The sequence below is a fragment of the Thamnophis elegans genome, chromosome Z (genome assembly GCF_009769535.1).
Source record: "Thamnophis elegans isolate rThaEle1 chromosome Z, rThaEle1.pri, whole genome shotgun sequence".
In the NCBI taxonomy this organism is placed as follows: Eukaryota; Metazoa; Chordata; class Lepidosauria; order Squamata; family Colubridae; genus Thamnophis; species Thamnophis elegans.
This window is the reverse complement of record NC_045558.1, coordinates 1,796,121-1,811,073: the sequence shown is the minus strand read 5'-3', so window position 1 is coordinate 1,811,073 and position 14,953 is coordinate 1,796,121. Positions and strand designations below refer to the sequence as shown.

General features: G+C 49.6%; 1 protein-coding gene across 1 annotated transcript; it reads right to left on the bottom strand.

Moving 5' to 3' along the window:
- Positions 1–10,774: 10,774 nt before the first annotated feature.
- LOC116520570 (tigger transposable element-derived protein 3-like) lies at positions 10,775–14,648 on the bottom strand. The gene is given in 6 exon segments (XM_032234820.1): positions 10,775–12,252; positions 12,254–12,506; positions 12,509–12,872; positions 12,875–13,081; positions 13,113–13,697; positions 14,598–14,648. Coding segments are annotated over 6 exon segments (1,710 nt in total). The 3' UTR covers positions 10,775–12,002.
- Positions 14,649–14,953: the final 305 nt, after the last annotated feature.

Below are 14,953 nucleotides of genomic sequence, written 5' to 3'. Positions count from 1 at the left end.
TACGTTATTTGGGAATATAAATTTTAAATGAAGGTAGGAGATTCATGCCAGCCAGTTGGATTAGGGCAAAAAAGTCAAGATGGCGCTGAAAACGCATACCCCACGCACGGACAGGCCGCTGGTTGTCATGTTGTGTAGGACAAGGTGACTTCTGAATGTTGCCTCCTCGAGTGTCCTTTTTCCAGCCACAATTCAGGGGTGGGGGGAAAGCTATCGAAATGAGAGAATTTCATGTTTCAACTTAACTTTTAAGTTTGAAAATGTAAGGTAGACTTCTCCTGCACCATCCACTCCAATCTTGGACTGAGGGCTTCTGTGACAGATGGACACAGGAGATAAAATGAGGAGGTTTTCCAACCGGTCAGTTTGAATTTCCGGGAAATTTGCATCAGGAGATTCTCAAAATCGATTGGCGAAAGAATAAACATTTATTATGAAATCTGATTTGTGCCAGCAAAAGAAAGCAGAGGAAGAATTGGAGGAATGTAAGAGTAGAGAGAGAGGAAAGGGAAGAAGGGGGAAGGGTAGAGGAGAGGAAGGGGAGGAGAGAAGGAAAGGAGAGGAGGAAGGAAGGAAGAAAGAGAAGAAGGGGGAAGGAAGGAGGGAAGGAAGAGGGAGGGAAGGAAGGAGAGAGAAGAAGGAAGGAAGGAAAAGGGAGGGAAGGAAGGAGAGAAGAAAGGAGGGAAGGAAGGAGGGAATGAAAGGAGAGAAGGAAGGGGGAAGGGAGGAGGAAAGGAAGGAGAGAGGAAGGAGAGAAGGAGAGAAGAAAGGAGGGAGGGAAGGGGGAAGGAGGGAAGGAAGGAGGGAAGGAGAGGAAGGAAGGGAGAAGGAAGGAGGGAAGGAAGGAAGAAGAATAGGATTGTTGTAAATAAGATGGGTTTACGGATGGTAAGAAAGCAATTTCAGGTATATTGTCAACTGTAGGGGAGAAAATTGTTACAAATACATATTATTAATAACAGTTATGAGATCATATAATTGAATGTATATATGAGAAATAAAAATTAAAATATGAGAAAAAAAAGAAATTTCTTTATTACATTCACCCGGCTGTTATTATAGGTGGTTCTTGACTTAATGGCTACAATCGAGACCAAAATTGTCGTCGTTTAGCGAGACAGGTGGGAGGCGAGTTTTTGTATGTTTTAAGCCAAAAAGAATTTCTTTTGTTACATTCACACCACCACTATTACAGATGGTCCTCGATTTAACAACCATGACTGATCCCAAACTTGCTGTTGTTAAGCGAGACAGGAGAGAAGAGAATTTTCCCCCCTTTTTACAAGGTTCTTTTCCACAGTCGTTAAGTGAAATTCAGCGTTGGTTAAGGAGGGGCATGGTCCTGAAGTGAATTTGGCCTCCCTGTTGACTGTCAGACCCACAGAATGCTACAACTGTCATAATTATGTCAATTGCCAAGAGTCTCCCAGCCAAGAGGGGAGGACTTCCACTCCCAGAATCCCCCATCCAGGTTACTTTAAGAAGAACCGAGGTGGCGCAGTGGTTATAGTGCAGTACTGCAGGCCACTTCAGCTGACTGCAGTTCTGCAGTTCGGCGGTTCAAATCTCACCAGGGTCAGGGTTGACTCAGCCTTCCATCCTTCCGAGGTGGGTAAAATGAGAACCCGGATTGTTGTTGGGGCAATATGCTGACTCTCTGTAAACCGCTTAGAGAGGGCTGAAAGCCCCATGAAGCGGTATATATCTAATTAATAAATCAATAAAATAAATAATAAGAGGGAGGACTTCCACCCCAGAATCCCCCATCCAGCCTGCATGCTTTAAGAGGGGAGGACTACAACTCCCTGGAGTCTGCGTGGCAGAAGCCCACTCTCTTCAAACTACATTTCCCAGGATGCTCTGCTTCAATGAAAAGGAGGGTGGTGTCAGTCTGGGAGCAAAACCCGGGGAACCGGGCAAGAGCGCATGCTCCGAGGGGCATTGCCTTTTCCTCTCCTCCTCCTCCTCCTCCTCCTCCTCCCCTCCTCCTCCTCCTCCTCCTCCTCCTCCTCTTTTCTTTCTCTTCTTCTTTTTATTCCTCCTCCTCTTTTTCTTCTTCTTCTTCTTCCTCCTCCTCCTCCTCCTCCTCCTCTTTTTCTTTCCCTTCTTCTTTTTATTCCTCCTCCTCTTTTCTTCTTCCTTCTCCTCCCTCCTCCTCCTCTCCTCCTCCTCCTCCAGGGGCTTTCATCTCAGTAGGAATTCCTGGCAAGGTTGCCTCTGAGCATATGCAGAGGGACCCACCGCCTCCATTCCCGGAGCTGACTGTAAAAGCCGCCCCCTCCCACCCCAGCTTCGGACCAGCAAACCTCGAGTGAAGGATCCTTTGGGGGAGGGGAGGTGGGGGGGGCTCCCTTTCAAGGGAAGAGGAGGGGTTTTTGGGGGTCTCACCTTTGAGACTTTTGGGAGCTTCCACACTGCAGACCCTCCTCCTAATACTTTGTGGACTAGACTTGGAAAGGAAGGGTTGGAGGGGGAAGCAGAGGACTTGGGAGGGGGGTCCAATTTAGGGGAGGGGAGACCCTATTGAAAAGCTGACCCTCTGGATACCACCAGATTTTTTGGGGGAGGAGGGGGACTTCAATTCACTGCTGTTTTCATTTCAACGGTTCTTCCAGTTTAGAGGGAGAAACGGCCCCTCCTCTTTTCAAGTGGGAGGGATTCGAACTCGCCACTCTCTCCCGAGAAATGGAAAGGGGGTCTCTGACAATGGGGAAAGCCTGCTGTGAGGATGCATGCAAGAGAGGTGATGGTGGAGGGGGCTGGGGCAGGCAGGCCCCCTCCCCAAATCTTTTGTTTGGGGGAAGGGCAGAAGGGATTTGCACTGGCTACCTGGAAGGCGTGGATTAGCTTCCATTGGACTTCAATTTACTATTGTCCTTGTCGTCTGACCGCAATGGCGCCCCAACATTCCGTCGTTAAACGAGACCTTTGTTAAGGGAGCATCACCCATTTCACAGCTTTCTCCGTCTCCCATTTGGGAACTGAATGGCTGCAGTTGTTTACGTCAGTCCACCTGGTCGTTAAGTGAATCCGGCTTCCCCGTTGACACCTCGGAATGTCGTTAAAAAAGGGGATCACATGACCCGGGACACTACGACCGTCATGAAGATGACTCGGTTGTCAATCGTCTGGACTTAAATCACATGACCGCGGTGGTCGTAAGTGTGAAAAATTGTTTAGTCCTCGACTTAGGACAGTTTATTTAGCGACCGTCCAAAGTTCCGACAGCACTGAAAATAAGGGAACCGTTTTTCACACTCTCACAGGTGATCAAAATTCAGACAGTTGTCAACTGATTAGTACTTATGGCAGTTCATTTAATGACCAAAGTTATAATTGGACAAAGGGAATTTTGGCTGTTTCCCACACTTAGGCCATTCCACATCTCATCGTCACTTGATCCAAATTCAGAAGTATGTCGACTGATTCATACTTATGACGGTCGAGGTGCCCAGTGGTCACATGAACCTCTATTGCAATCTTCTGTCCAACGTCAACGGGGAAGCTGGGTTAATTTAGCGACCATCTGACTCACTTAACAAATGCAATTATTCATTTAACAACAGTGTAAATAAAAGTAAGTCATATCATAAAATGCATCACCTTTAGCAAGGTAAATTAAGGGCTCAATTGTGATCGTAACTCGGGGACCCGCCGTATTACCATTTGCAGCATCCCGTGATCGTCATTTACGACCTCACAAGCCGGCTTCCGACAGACACAATGAATGTGGGAAGGCAGATTTGTTTAATGATCATATGATTCACTTAACAACCGTTGTGATTTGTTTAACAACCAAAGGAAAAAAGGGGACAAATCAGGCCTGACTCACTTAGCAGCCACCATACTTAGCAGTGGGAATTTTGCTTTCAATTGTGGTTTAACTCGAGGACTACCTGAGATGGAGAAATGGAAGAATTTCATTGGATGGGACACCTTTCGTAACCTTGGCAACATAAAAGATATCTGGACTTCAATTCCCAGAATTGCCCAACCGGCCTTTTTGACTGTGGAATTCTGGGAGTTGAAGTCCAGACATCGTAAAATTGCCAAGGCCGAGAAACACTGATCTATACAAATAGTCCTTGACTTATGACCCTTTTTACCACCGTTGTCATTTCAATTCAATTATTAGATTTATAGGCCGCCCATTTGAATCACCCCAGGGTTTAGCAACACGTGAAGTGGCTTCCCCATTGACTTTGCTGGCCAGAAATTCGCAAAATGGCATCATGTAACCCCGGGACACTGCGACCGTCATAAGTTCGTTGACAAGCGTCTGAATTTCATCACATGGAGATGTTACAACTCTTTGTAAGATGTGGGGCAAGAGGCCCCTGGAGTCGACAAGCCTTGTTACAAATTGGATTGAAATGTGGAAAGACTATGAGAGACAATTCAATTCGTTCTCATGAACTACTGGAGGAGGAGCTAGGCCGCTGTGGGAACCATGGATTACTCTCCCTGCTGGGAGGAGGAGGAGGAGGAGGAGGAGGCGGAAGAGAAAACAGAGAGACAGGAAGAGAAAGAGAGGATGTCGTGCAGGCGCTTAAGCTGAGAGGAATTGAAGAATACGTGGAACATCATCCTTGCAGAAGAAATAAGGTTGCCCTGTCCCCCACACATTCTAGACCAGGGACTAACCTCGATTGGCAGATCGACAAAGTTTATCGTGTTAACTCTTGGGTGGCAAAGCAGAAGCAGCTTCCTTGAGACATCGTTAGGAAAGGCTTTTGACTATACAGGTCGTCCTCACTTATTGACTTCTTGTTCAGCAACCATTCGAAGTTATAGCATGCTCCACAGAAGACTTAGGAAGTTGTGTCTGTCGCAGTGTCCCCACAGTCACAGGATCATGAATGGGGCACTTGGCAACCGGCACACCGTTACAAGGCTCACAGCTTCCCACAGTCACATCATCACCACTTGCGATCTTCACTGCCAGCTTCCCATAAGTCAAGTCAATGAGGAAACCAGCCCTCTCCCCCCCCCCCCCGATGTGGTCCTTAATGTGCACAGCATTTGTTAACAACCACAACCTGAACTGTCATCGAACACTGAAGATTGCATTTAATTTCGTTGTACAAGGTGCAATGGCGATAAAGTAAACCAAACTTAAAAACTTTCTTAAGTGTGAAAAACGGTCAGAATGTTGGTTCCCCTCCCTCCGCACCATTGTAACTTTGAAAGGTCGCTAAATGAAACTACTGTAAGTCAAGCACTACCTGTAATAATCATAACAATCCATTCCCCCAAATTTGGAAGAAAGTCAACAAGGTTTGAAGAGACGGCATTGGATCCTTTCCTTATCTGGAAAAAATACATTCTGTGCCGCAGATGCTGGCAATTTGGAATTGTGGGTTGTTCAATCACAACAGCAATCCGGCCACTCGGTTGTGCCATCCTAGGATGTTAGTGTTCTGGACAGCCGAGGGGGGGATGTTGTCATATAACTCCTTGTGTAGTGTGGCGGTCACTCATGGCCCAGTGCATAACAGGGCATGCACAGCCACGCTGAACCACACAGGAAAAAACAAGTCCCAAAAGATAAACATCCTGACCAGGATTTGACCATATATAGACAGAACTTCCCTGAGCAGTAGATTAGCAATTGTAGTTTGACAGGCTGTCTTAAATCACATGCTGATTGCTCCTCCTGCCTTTGTCCTATCTCAATAAAAGGGGCTCCCAGACCCCAATCTGGGTCGCCTCATCCCGAGAAAGATCGTGTCCGTGTCTTTTCTCAACATTGGCCTCATGAGCGAACCACGGGTACGTCACGGGGGGGGGGGGAGAAATCTGGGGTGCGGTCCCTCTTTGTGCAATACACAAATCTCATTCTAAGGCCCTGCGGCCTCGTGTTCTTTCGTAGGTGACCTTTGAGGATGTGGTTGTGTACTTTACGGCAGCTGAGTGAGCACACCTGGCCGACTGGCAGCGGGACCTTTACCAAGCCGTGATGGTGGACACTTACAATGGTGCGTCGCTGGATAAGGATTACTCCCTCCTCACCCCAGGGTCTAAAATTTCTGTTCCGGGTCGTTGTCGACATACTATCGCAATAGAGCCCAAATTTCTGTTGTTACACATTTCAATTAATTTTGAAGTGAGTTTTGTTCCACTTTACGACCTCTTTTCCCCATTGTTAAATGAATTCCCTTTCGCTGTTAATCATTCAGACCTCCTTGCTTATCAACGGAAATTCTGTTTCAAATTGGGGCGATAGGGTGAGGATCAGCTGTAGATAAAGAAATGGGAGAACACCATTGATATACGGAGATAGTCCTTGACTTAAGACCACAATTGAGCCCAACGTTTCTGTTGCTAAGCAAGACATTTGTGACGTGAATTTGGTTGTCCCATTTTACGACCTATCTTGCCACAGTTGTTAGGACAATCGCTGCAGTTTTTAAATTAGTGACAAGTCGTTAATTGAATCTGGCTTCCCCATTGACTTTGCTAGTCAAAAGGTCGCAAAAGGAGGATCCCGTGACCCCCCCAAGACAAAGCAACGCTGATAACTATGATTCACTTGCAAATGTCTCAATTTAGAACACGTGGCAATGGGCTGCAAGGGTCATAAATGTGAAAACTGGCCGTCAGGCACTTTTCCTAGTGTCACTGACCTTTGAACAGCCATTAAAAGAACTGTTGTAAGTCAAGGGTGACCTGTAGGTGTTGTAGGCCTCAGTGAACTCTAGCGTGGCACTCAAAATGTCACAGCGTGGCACCTTCCATACATGTGTCATAGGTTTGCCATAATTTGACCAGGGATTTAGGCTAATCCACAGCCGTAGGGACCCGCAGCCACTGAGACCCAGGCTCCTCCCCCCAAATGCACGTGCGTCTAAAATTGATCAGGAGTGGTCACTTAGCAGGTGGGATCTTTGGTTATTGGAGGAGCCTCCTGATCCCGGATTCAATTGCTTGTCCACCTCCCTCTCCTTTTTCTTCTTTTTGGGGCTACAGGATACGAAGGTTAGGAGTACACCAGCTTTCCTAGAATTGGGTTCTCATCCCAAACGGTGGATGCTGGGGATCGCAGGGATGACTTGATGGCGGGTTTGTCTTTTTCCTCCCAGCAGGAGATGGGATCCCGATGGCCGAAGATAAGGAGGGGGAGGAGAGGCTGATCCGGCAGTGCTTGCCCCAGGGCAAGAGGAGGGGAAAGACCCCACAGCTGCGAGCGGAGACGCCAGAGGGACAGACTAGATCCACAGCGTCCAAATCTAACACTGGGTGTCTCCCATGGATGACGCCCAAGACAAACTCACCGAAGTGCCCCGAGTGTGATAAGACCTTCCTCACAAATGTGGCCATGACCATCCACATCCGGATGCATACTGGGGAGTGCCCTTCGAGTGCCACCTCTGCCCCAAGGCCTTTCCCACCCAGAGCGACCTTAGGCGTCACCTCAAAACCCATCTACGCAGGAAGGACCCTCCCGGCCTGGGTTTCCTCCCTAAAGCCATGGAATTTCTCACTGCCAAGCTGCAGTTGCTGCACCACATGGGATGACTTTGGGTCCGAAGAAGCCGTACGGCTGTGCGCAGTGTGGGAAGAGCTTTAATCGGCAGCAGGACCTGCGCAAGCATTGAGCGACGCACTTGACGCAGCGGCTGTTCCCCTGTTCGGTTTGCAGGCACGGCTTCCGGCTCAAACAGACCCTGTTGTCCCACCTGAAGGTCCATGATGGGGAATGGCCCTTCTCCTGCACGCAGTGTGGGAAGTGTTTCAGACAAAGGCAACACGTCAGGACTCACAGGCGGGTGCACACGGGGGAGAAGGCCTTCGGTGCACCGCCTGTGGCAAGCGGTACGCCCAGAAGCAGCCACTGATCAATCACCTGCGGCTGCACACTGGGGTGACCAGACCACGCTGACCATCCACCACCGGATACACACGGGCGAAAGCCCCTTCCGTTGCCTGCTGTGCGAGAACACCTGCAGCACCTCAAGAGCCACCAGCATCTGTTCACGGAGACCAACAGTGAAACACTAGCCCCCGGGAAGATGCGTGAGATGCAGGAGAAGCCGTATCAGTGCCCTGAATGTGAGAAGAACTTCCGAGATGAAAACATCATGCAGGCTCACCTCTGGACCCACGAGGACAGGAAGGGTCTCGGGTACGGCAGCCCAAGTCCAACGCTTCCCACCCAGCCCAAAATGACCCCAGTGGACTCTGGGCTTGTTGACAAAGCGGCAGGAGCAAACCAGAATCCCCCCCGACTCTTGTCCCAGGGAGACCCTTTGTGTGCACTGACTGTGGCAGGACATTTATGCAGGCCAAATATCTCACCTTGCATTGGAAGAGCCATTGATGGGGCCTCTGCATGGGATGAGACAAGAGTTCGAAAGCACAGACGGGACCTTTTGGGGCCACCACCTCTGATATGCGCTGGACGGACAGCAGCTTGCAGAAGGGGGCTGGCGGAAGGGTCTAACTGGCAGGAACGTTGGCACAATTTGAAGGTGGACGGCACAAGTGCCTTTCTTGCTCTTCCACCTTTCCATGGCCAGAGGACGTGGCGAAGAACTTCGTTTTAAGACCGAGTTCCCCAAACCTTCCCACATTGTGAACTGGCTGGAGTGGGGGGGGGGGCAGAGGGGATGGCCCATCAGCCTGTTTGCCACCAGGAGATGCCTGAGCCCATCACTGCTCTGGCTCTGGGGTCCCATCGCCATTGAGGAGGTGAATCCTGACCATGAAAGGCCATCGAGACTGGGAATGCTAGACAGTCCATCTCTCTCCTCGATTTGTCCCTTTCAGGAAACACTTCTTGACTCCGAAGCTGCATGGACTCTGACTCCCAGGATTCCATACTGTATGGGGAATTCTAGGAGTCAAAGTCCACGCATCTTTAAGGGGCAACAGTGGAGAAACCGTGATTTTAACTCAGATATCAAAGCTTCACTGGTGCATCAGGTTAGAGTAGTGGGTGGCCTAGAGGTGGAGTTCTCGCCTCACAATCAGGAGTTGTGAGTTTGATCCTGATAATTCTCTGGGCAGAATGAGAATATATCTGCAGCAAAACCCAGCATTGGCGACAGGAAGGGCATCCGACAGTAAATATGCATCTTCATTCAGTTGCCCCAACTCCACCCCACAAGGGATTACGGGTCATTAAATGATGAACCACTGATGCATTGGTAGAGAAATGGCGATGGAGTCCTGCCCCAGGACAGGGGTCACTAGATGACCTTTGAGTTCCTTCCACCTCTTCGGGTTCCCCATTGTGTCCTTGGTGCCAGGTGTGAATAAGCACAGAATTTGCAACGGGAATCTATTTTTCAGGGTCTCATAATGTTCTATCAGCTGCTTTTGGTGTAAAAAAAGATTTATTTGTTTTGGCCACAATCTAATGAATATTGTTTGTTTAAAATAAATCTGCATATATGAATAATAGTCGGAGTTTTGTAAGTGCTCTCAAACAATGTTTCTCAACCTTGGTAACTTTTAAGATGGGTGGACTTCAACTCCCAGAATTCTCTACACAGCCGTGCTGGCTGGGGAATTCTGGAAATTGAAGTCCATCTTGCCTTCAAAGTTTCCAAGGTTGAGAAACGTTGTCTAGACTCTAGAATGTTGTTGAGTTGGGGGTTGCAAACACCGTTATAACACACATAAAGCAAATTACAAAAGTCTGCTTGATATTAAAAAGAAAAAAAGTTTGGAATTCGGAGACAATAAATTTTTGTTAACTTCTGTTCTAATTTTTTGCCGATTTGCCTTCAGTTTAAAAAAGAAAAAAAAAACAGCTTGTCACCCATTGAACATTATAATGCAGTTAGTCCTTGACGTAACAACCACAATTGAGCTGCAGATTTTTGCCGCTCAGCGAGACGGTTGCAAAAAGGTTTGTCTTCCTTGCCACCGTTGTTAAGTGAATCACCACATTTGTTAAGGGAATCAGACAGTTGTGCATAAATGCACAGATGATGAATGGATGTAGATAGGTGATGATTGGATGGATAGATGGAGGGATAATTGGATGGACGGATGGATAGGTAAAAGAGAAATTGATGGAGGAACAGATGGAAGGAGGGATGGATAGATTATGGAATGAATAGATAATAGGTACATAATAGATACATATAATGTACATGGTGGATAGTTCGATGGTTAGATAAATAGATGATATATAGTTTATATAGAAGAGATAGATGATAGGATAGAGAAGGAGGTAGATAGGCAGTATGAGAGAGAGATAAGTGATAGGAGCACACAAAGGGGAGATGGAAGGAGGGATGAATTGGGGGAATGGATGGATGGATCAACAGGTAGATAATGATGGATGAATAGAGAGATGAGATAGAAGAGAGGGAGACTGAGAGAGAAATAAGACAAGACAGTCAAAGGAGGGATGGAAGGAGGGATAAATTGAATGGATGGATCAACTGCAATTTAGTAGGGAGATGGATAGAGACACACATGATAAATATCGGTAAGTATGTAGGTATAGCTAGACAGACAGAAGACAGACAAAGATGGAAGGAGGGATGAATTGGATGGATGGACATGATAGAAATAAGAAAGATAGAAACACAAAGGAAGAAGGATGGATGGGTCAATAGTAGATTAGTTGAGATAATGGATGGATAGAGAGGCAGACAAATAAAAATTTGTGTTGTGGCTGTGAAGAGAACGACGCAAACCTGAGTGTGCCAATGAAGTCGTGCAATTATCACTGTGATGCAGAATGGGGCTGCCCTTGTGTCTATCTGTGCAAAAGCAACACACCGACATACATACACGTCCACATCCACTACAGAAATCAGTCTTTGAACACTTTATTGGCATCCAGTCAGAAGAACCATTTCCATCTGTAAAGTCAGAGTCCTCCAGGCGCCCAGGCCGAGAGGGCCCAGGGGCTCCAAGCCTCTACACCCCTGCCTCTTATTCTCCAAAAGCAGGGGAGTTCTGGGAAATTCCAAAGCTTTTCCCTCTCAGCGCCGCTGTTGCCCTAATGTAGCTTCTGGGCTTCATCCAGCGGTCTTCTCCAAGGAGAGCTCTTCCACGGGGTGGTGCTGGACAAGGAGGGCTTCAGACGGAACACTACCCCAAGGCTGAGGTTCCGCAGACGCTCCCCAGAGAAGAGCGACGGCTTCAGGTGCTGCATCCTGGCACTAAGCGACCTCCGTCACGCCGATTTGCTGTGCGGTGTCGTCCTAAGTCTGGTCACTGTGTCCTTCAGGACGTTAGAAGAAGACCTTCCGTTCAGGCCCTCTGACCCCTAACATCCCTTTTCCCCAACTGGTAAGCCTTAAGTCCCCCCAACATCGTCGATCATGGCACCCCTTCTCTTCAGGGGTACGTCGCCTGTATAGGCTGAAGGACCGATGTCACATCTTTGATGTACGGTGCCCGTACAAGTCAGGAAGAGGCCTTGAGCCCCTTGTACGAGGGGTGCAGAGGTCGCCCTTCGCATTTGTCGCAGGGGAGTGACTCGCATATGTATGTGTGGGTGTGCCCCTTCCCGGGAATCCCCAGGCCTTTCAGCTATCCACACATTTCTACATTCTCAAATCTGCTGTTAACCACTATTGGCCAGGGGCCGTGGTCTAGAAACCACAATTGGATACACAGAACAAAATCACCTTGGTGGGTAAACAGAAGCCAGGATGGGTCGAAAGGAAGGCCCCAGCTGTCCACCGCCACCTCCTTAGATTCTCTGCAAGAAGGTGGGTGGGCAGTTAAGTCCAGAAATCATTGTTCTCCCCCTCGTTTCTTGCTAGAAACCTGCTACTCTGCAGTTGTTCTCTGCAGGGTGTTAACTCTCAGGAGGAAAACGGCAGGATCTCACTTCATACTACATGCCAAAAACTACGTGGTGGAGACTCTACAGGATGTCCAGAAACCCCCAAAAGCACACGCCTTGGGGGATTCCTGGACACCCGTTTCAGGATCCAGAGTGCTCCGTGGGTTCGAGGTCTACTTTGGGAGTCAGTCTTGGCAGGGTTTGCCCCTGACTAACTGCATGTCGGACAGAGCCAGGACATGGATCAGGTCCTCCAGCTGGTATAGAACGTCTGGAAGGTGTTGGGCGACACCGAGTGGCACTCCAAGTAGCGCCGCAGCTTCGCCAAGCTGTCCACGACGTCGGTCTTGGAGGGACAGGCGAAGAGGGCCGATTCCTCCTTCTCCTCTTCGCCTTCTGCTCTCGCCAAGACGGGCTCTTGGGGTTGAGGGGCCTCCTTTGCTGCTTCCGCACTCTCCTGGTCTCCAAAACACTCCAGCCCTTCGTCCATCAGCAAACTGTTCAAACTGGTCTTGATCCTTGCAGCCCAAGGCTTGGACCACTTCCAACGGAGGGGTCAGCAGGCGGGGATTTGCGCTAAAGCCAGCCGCTTTGAAAGAATTCGCTATAGTTTGAGGACACACCTCCGACCAGGCTTGTACCAACAGGTGGAAGGCATCCAGAAGGGTGAGGAACCTGGACACTTTGCTGGTGGAGCTGGAGACTTTGCCGTTGTCCTTGACCATGAGATGGGTCAACATTCTTCTCGGTAGTGGCACTTAAAATTCTGGACGACCCCTTGCTCCAGAGGAGGCAGCCAGGTGAGGTGAGGAGGCATGAAGACCATCTGGACGTTGGAGAGCTCGGCGTAGGGATGGACGCTGCACTGTGTGACGAAGAGCGCCACCCGCCTCTCCTGCTGCTTCATCTCCTCGTTGAACTTCTGAAGCCACTCGGAAAAGATGGCGGGGGTCATCCAGGCCCTACTGTTCGTCTTGTAGGTTGCAGAAGACAATCCCCGAAGCCCACCAAACGGCCGTGCAGCCTTGCCCACGATCAACACATCCTTTTTATCCGAGCCATCCATGTTGGCGCAGAGCAAGACGGTCAGCTGGTCGTGGGCTTCACTGCCTCTCCGGCCGCCAGATCTTCGGGGGTCGCTCTAAAGAGCACCCCCGTCTCTCCGCAAGCGTAGACATTGGGAAGGTCGTAGTGGCTGAGGATACAGGGCAGTGTGGTACTTTCCCAGCGACTCTCGTCTTCATCGTCCTCTTCTTCCAGAAGTTCCCGGCTCCATTTCTCCGGGAGGGGCCTCCGGGGACAATTTTTGGCTTGGCCAGGGAGCTGTTCGGCCACTGGAGGGGGGTCTCCAAACCTGGTTCCCCTCCTGCGAAGGTGACTTTCTCTTGCCAAAGTTTCCCTCAGTGGAGAATTGGTGTCCACAACTTCGTTCAAACCACTGCAAGAACGCTCGGTCGCCAACGGCGGGACTTTTGTCTTCAAGCTTCCGTTTCCGACACGGGTTGGCGTTTTTCCCCCATTCGGTCAGGATGCGTTCTTTGTTCTTGATGATACGGCAAATTTGGGGCTGGGATACCCCGAATCGCTTGGCCAGTTCACTCTGCGAGACCTTGGGCCCTTCGAGCATCTCCAGAACACGGACTTTCTCCTGCAGAGACAGTTCCTTACGCTCTTTGCGTTGAACCACAGCTTCGCCGGGCAGGGATGGCCCCTTCCTCCGGCTCCCGGAAGGGGTGAAGGGGTGCCCTGCGGCACAAGCGCCCTGCCCTGACAGCGCCATGTGCTCCATGAAGCTCCGCCCGCAGTCGCCACAGATGTAGGAATTCTGCCCGGTGTGCTTGGATTGGTGAATTTCCAGCTCAGATTTCAGGCCGAAGCTTTTGCCGCATTCCAGGCACCAGTGGGCAGAGCTCCGCCAGTTTGGGTCTGTACCCCCGAACTATAGGACTCGCTTGGTAGTCCACCAATAGGATCTCCTCACTGGCAGCCCCGGAACCCAGAAGGAATGGGCTCGGTGCTTGCTCGATTTCTGCTCGACCGGGTGGAGTCCGTTGTTAGCACAATGCGTGGCCGGTTGGCAGCTTCCAGCTGGTTAAGATGTATCTCCAGCCCGTCGTCTTCTCCTCCTCCCTCCTGCTTAATGATTTCGGCTGCCAGCTCTCTTCTGGGGAAGCAAAGCAGAAGAAAGTGAACTTCCTGTCCTTCTGAGAGTGGGTGAGGGGCAGAGCCTGAGGGTGTTACCCTACTATGGTCATGAAACGTCTGCATGGAAGCCACCAAGCTCAGAGAGGACCCCACTGACGTCCCTCCCTCTCCCTCCCTCTCTCCTCTCTCTCTGCAAACTGCCCTCCTAGCACTGATGATGTTCCCTAGTTGGGTCATGAAATGTCCTGAAAAAAAACACCCAGCTGAGAGAACATCAAGGACCCCACAGTCCTCCTCCTCTTCCTTCATACTCCTCCTCCTCTTCTTCTTCTTCCACCTCCTCCTCCTCCTCCTCGCTTCACCCCCCGCCACTTCTAACACTGATGATGTTACCTACAGTAGTTGTGTTATCAAACATTTGCAAGAACACCACCCAGCTCAGAGAGCACCAGGGACCCCACAATCCTCCCTCCTCTCCACGACCTTCCCTTCCTTTTAACACTGATGCTGTTACCTAGCTGGGTCACGGAAATGTCTGCAGGGAAGCCCACAGCTCAGAGAACCCCAAAGTTCAAACCTTAGCTGCAAATCTTCTCTTTTCTCTCCACCATAGTCTGAACAATTTTTGTGAAGCAACAACAACAACAACAACAAAAGAAGACATTTGAAGAGTCAAATCAGCTCGGAGACCCACCAACTGCTTGGTAATCGCAGTCTCTGGGTCCTGTTCCATCTCCTTCATCATCCTCACTGTCTCGTCGGAAGAATTGCAAGGTCTTCTAGGGCAGATGCTGGGACTCCTCAAGACGCCGGACAGATCTGTGGGGAACGGAAGGAGGACACCCGCAACTTTGGTCCACACAAACTGGCAGAAGGAACACGTCACACCAGTTGCATCCCCGAATGCCTCTCTTACCAGTAGGCCTTGCCTTACGACCTCCCATCGCAGCCCACAATTTCGGTCGTTCCACGAGGCATTCATTTCATGAATTTTTGGTCTCGTGTTATGACCACTGTCATTAAAGCGAATCGCTGCAGCTGTTTAGTGAG